At 44.4% G+C, this 5,000-nt stretch overlaps 1 protein-coding gene across 1 annotated transcript in view; it reads right to left on the bottom strand.

The window, feature by feature from the left end:
* Nucleotides 1-2,579, bottom strand: part of LOC109885372 (peptidase inhibitor 15-A) — a 9,438-nt gene extending 6,859 nt beyond the window's left edge. The window contains exons 1-2 of the mRNA XM_020477222.2: nt 2,193-2,579; nt 1,646-1,980 (exon numbers count right to left, since the gene is read on the bottom strand). Of these exons, the coding sequence (XP_020332811.1) occupies nt 1,646-1,924 (279 nt within the window). The 5' untranslated portion in view covers nt 1,925-1,980; nt 2,193-2,579. The remainder of the gene's footprint in view (nt 1-1,645; nt 1,981-2,192) is intronic.
* Between the last annotated feature and the right edge of the window lie 2,421 nt (nt 2,580-5,000).

Below are 5,000 nucleotides of genomic sequence, written 5' to 3'. Positions count from 1 at the left end.
CTCTCCCTCTCTCTCTCTCTCACGTGGTTCAACCTCCTAGATTATAGTGCCACTCTCTCTCTCTCTCTCACGTGGTTCAACCTCCTAGATTATAGTACCACTCTCTGTCTCTCTCGTGGTTCAACCTCCTAGATTATAGTACCACTCTCTCTCTCTCACGTGGTTCAACCTCCTAGATTATAGTACCACTCTCTCTCTCACGTGGTTCAACCTCCTAGATTATAGTGCCACTCTCTCTCTCTCTCTCACGTGGTTCAACCTCCTAGATTATAGTACCACTCTCTCTCTCTCTCTCTCTCTCTCTCACGTGGTTCAACCTCCTAGATTATAGTGCCACTCTCTCTCTCTCTCTCACGTGGTTCAACCTCCTAGATTATAGTACCACTCTCTCTCTCTCTCTCTCTCTCTCTCTCTCTCTCACGTGGTTTAACCTCCTAGATTATAGTACCACTCTCTCTCTCTCACGTGGTTCAACCTCCTAGATGGTAGAACTAGATTTAAATTGGAACACCGAAAAAATAAACTACTAGAGTGATGTCTGTTCTTTTATTTTTTTCATTTCAGATTAAATCAAGACGAGTGATAGCCTACATCCCGTCGCATATTTTTTTTTTAAAGCAAACATAGAATGTTCTGCACTTTGCCATAGACTTTAAGTGTATTGACTGCCAACTCTCCCACTGTGTGCTTGACGTTGCCATCCTCCTATGATAGCTATGCAACTGGCCCATTCAGAGCGATGCACTGCCAATAGTTGGTTTTATCATAGCCTTTTACAGCAGCCTCAACTTGGAACAATGCACTCTTCTCTGCATCCGCAACACGCAACTGAAGCTCGTCTCTCTTACAGCCATCGTTTAAGGACATAAAGCCTCTAAACTGGAACATTGTCCAGGGAATATAACCGGCTACCGGCGACCAGCTACCGTGTGTTTAAACCCGTTCATCACTCAGTCATGAACAACTCCAACCAAACCCATTACACCACTACATGGACACTTGGATCACAAACGTCACCCTATTTCATATGTAGCGCACTACATTTGACCAGGGCCCATAGTATTCCATTCAGGACTTAACCTGAGGTGATCTTACTAGGTACTAGGCATTGAGGAGTACTTTAGGACTTAATGTTTTCCTCCCAGTCAGGAAGACCCCTCTAAAATGTGACCCCTCTCCCAGCGAGGCTGTAGGTGGTCCTGTACGCTAAAATGTGCTCAACGGCTGGGTCATGGCCAGAGAGGGTCAGAGAGGGGGCCAGAGGAGATATTTGTCACTGAGCATCCTGCTCTGAACTACACATGGGCTCCATTCCAAGTAGACCCCTATTCCCTATATACTGCAATTACTTTTGACCAGAGCCATATGGCCTGTGCACTATATAGGGAATAGGGTGCCATCTGGGGGGACCTTGATTCACATCAACCTATCACACGTCACCAGTCACCGTGACAGAGAGCGTCTGTCACTAAGCAACACACATTTATAAGAACCATGGCAACTGATCTAACAAGTAGGCTGGGTATCAATACATAAACATCAATATCGGTATTACAAATTAGAAGAGCAAGTGAAGGAAGAAAGATAATTCATCATTAAATCAATGAACAATTTATTGATAAAGTTGAAGATATAAATCACTTACCATGTACTCCATATTGGACGCCGGAGGGAAAACTTTCCCTCTTACTTTATTGTGGTAATCAAGAATGGCAAGCATGTCGTTTTGTGAAATATAACGCTTCCTCCTGGTCAGGGGAATATTCTCGCTGTCTGCTTCTCCATAGCTGAACGCTGCGCCAAGATCGGTGAAATTGGTGTCTGGCAACGTCGAGGACACGGTGGGAGAGTTGGCTGCCAATACACTTGCTCGGAAAGATATGCACAACAGCAGAAAGTCCATGGCAAAGTGCGGAGCATTCATATTTGCTTCTTTAAAATATGCGACGGGATGTAGGCTATCCCTAGTCTTGATTTAATCTGAAATGACATTTAAAAAAAAAGGTACAGACATTATTCTAGTAGTCTATTTATGCCAAACTGTATTTCAAATAGTACAAACGTCTGTAAAAAAAATTAAAAAAACTTCTCAACGATTCCCAAAAATATAACAAAAACACATGTAGCAGTAAAAATATCGGTTTACAACAGAATAAATAAAATCCTTCTACGTAATTTTGGAAAGGTCCTACCTTCTACTTTGCGGCTGTATCTTGTGTCTGTGTTGCCAGGCGACACTCTTCCAAAGTCCTAGTTAGAATAGTGGATAAGAGAAAGACAGAGAGAGACAGAGAGTCGCTTCCTTCCAGCAGTACTAGACGTGCCAGTAGCTCCTTCCAAACTATAGGAGGACTCCGGCTGCAGTTGGACGCGCTCGGTTTATATATCACAGCGGTTGATGGAGGAAGTACGCCGAGGCCGTCCGAGGGTGTGTGGACCAGGTCCCTGTCACCTGAAACAAAACATCATTTGGAGAGAGACGTCATGTTAGGTTTTCTTTAATCCCCTTCCTGGCAGAGAGAGCTTGCTTCACTTCATCACAAACATCTGTTTTACGTTTGGCCTACCGGACAAAGTGTAAAAGAAAACATATGAGAAGAAAGCCGCATAATCCCGCAATACAGGTCAGAGAAGGGTGGGATGGGTTAAGGACGACTACAGCGGTTATTTTGATCATGATGCAATAGAGACAGCTGGGGGACAACAGGTAACTGATACACTGATATTTCCACGGAGAAAATGTGATGAATTAAAGTTATGTTACATGTGGGTTATTACAATGTAATAACAATGTTATTGAGCCAGGGATGGGCAATTTTGATAGCAAATCTGAACTTGTCATGTGGTTTGCGGGTCTGCATACATACACAAGCAGTCAGAGCCGGCCCTAGCCTTTTGGGAGCCCTGAGTAAACATTTGAGCAATACATTGTAGCGGCACCACTCTTGACAGTGGAGAGAAAACATTGAAGTTTTAGAGTAAATTTCCTGCATTTTGCCAAGCAGAGAACATGTTGCCGTTTTAAAACACGTTTTCTGCAATCCAACACATTTTTGCAATTGGGCAGAGAAAAGATTTAGCTATTTAATTAATAACTCATTTCATACAATCTACTTACTCTACCATGGGGTGGAGAGAAATTCTTGATTTTAATACGATATCTGAGTGAGAGTGACTAACAAAATCAAATCAATTGCCCCCCCCCCCGTCGGTAGTTTCGACCATTATTACTACAAGTTTAGATAGGTTGGTAAATTGATCTAGCCACCTAAGAAATGTTAGCTGACATGGCTTATTGACTGACTGTCAGTATCTAGGTTTCCATCTAATTGACAAAAGATTTTCATGCTAATATTTAAAAAAATTGCATAAATAAAATATGCTAATTTTCCCACCAGTGGTGTGTTCCCACCAAACAGACTCGTTGCAGATAAAACATCAGTGCGTGACGACGTAGTAAACATGACATGTACTTTTTGTGCTTAAGTTTTCATGAATAAAAATCTAAAGTTCATTGTGTTTCCGTCGCATGTTCAGGTTTAACAATCATTTTGTCACAAAAACTGTTGTGTTAAATATCAAATGTGTCTCCTCTGGTCTTGGCACTTGGGCTCTAGCCAACAGCTCCCAGATAGGGTGGGCAGGCTAGCCTACATAATGAGATTATAGACAACAGCTCCCAGATAGGGTGGGCAGGCTAGCCTACATAATGAGATTATAGCCAACAGCTCCCAGATAGGGTGGGCAGGCTAGCCTACATAATGAGATTATAGCCAACAGCTCCCAGATAGGGTGGGCAGGCTAGCCTACATAATGAGATTATAGACAACAGCTCCCAGATAGGGTGGGCAGGCTAGCCTACATAATGAGATTATAGCCAACAGCTCCCAGATAGGGTGGGCAGGCTAGCCTACATAATGAGATTATAGCCAACAGCTCCCAGATAGGGTGGGCAGGCTAGCCTACATAATGAGATTATAGACAACAGCTCCCAGATAGGGTGGGCAGGCTAGCCTACATAATGAGATTATAGCCAACAGCTCCCAGATAGGGTGGGCAGGCTAGCCTACATAATGAGATTATAGCCAACAGCTCCCAGATAGGGTGGGCAGGCTAGCCTACATAATGAGATTATAGACAACAGCTCCCAGATAGGGTGGGTAGGCTAGCCTACATAATGTGATTATAGACAACAGCTCCCAGATAGGGTGGGTAGGCTAGCCTACATAATGAGATTATAGACAACAGCTCCCAGATAGGGTGGGTAGGCTAGCCTACATAATGAGATTATAGCCAACAGCTCCCAGATAGGGTGGGCAGGCTAGCCTACATAATGAGATTATAGACAACAGCTCCCAGATAGGGTGGGCAGGCTAGCCTACATAATGAGATTATAGCCAACAGCTCCCAGATAGGGTGGGCAGGCTAGCCTACATAATGAGATTATAGCCAACAGCTCCCAGATAGGGTGGGCAGGCTAGCCTACATAATGAGATTATAGACAACAGCTCCCAGATAGGGTGGGTAGGCTAGCCTACATAATGTGATTATAGACAACAGCTCCCAGATAGGGTGGGTAGGCTAGCCTACATAATGAGATTATAGACAACAGCTCCCAGATAGGGTGGGTAGGCTAGCCTACATAATGAGATTATAGACAACAGCTCCCCGGCCAACATCTCAGCACCCCCTGCAGCAACTTTCCCAAGCCCCCCCCCCCCCCCCCGCTTCTCCTTCACCCAAATCCAAACAGCTGATGTTCTGAAAGAGCTGCCAAATCTGGATCCCTACAAATCAGCTGGGCTAGACAATCTGGAACCCTACAAATCAGCTGGGCTAGACAATCTGGATCCCTACAAATCAGCTGGGCTAGCCAATCTGGACCCCTACAAATCAGCTGGGCTAGACAATCTGGATCCCTACAAATCAGCTGGGCTAGACAATCTGGATCCCTACAAATCAGCTGGGCTAGCCAATCTGGATCCCTACAAATCAGCTGG

Source organism: Oncorhynchus kisutch, linkage group LG18, assembly GCF_002021735.2.
Source record: "Oncorhynchus kisutch isolate 150728-3 linkage group LG18, Okis_V2, whole genome shotgun sequence".
Lineage (NCBI taxonomy): Eukaryota > Metazoa > Chordata > Actinopteri > Salmoniformes > Salmonidae > Oncorhynchus > Oncorhynchus kisutch.
This window is presented reverse-complemented; position numbering and strand designations above follow the sequence as displayed.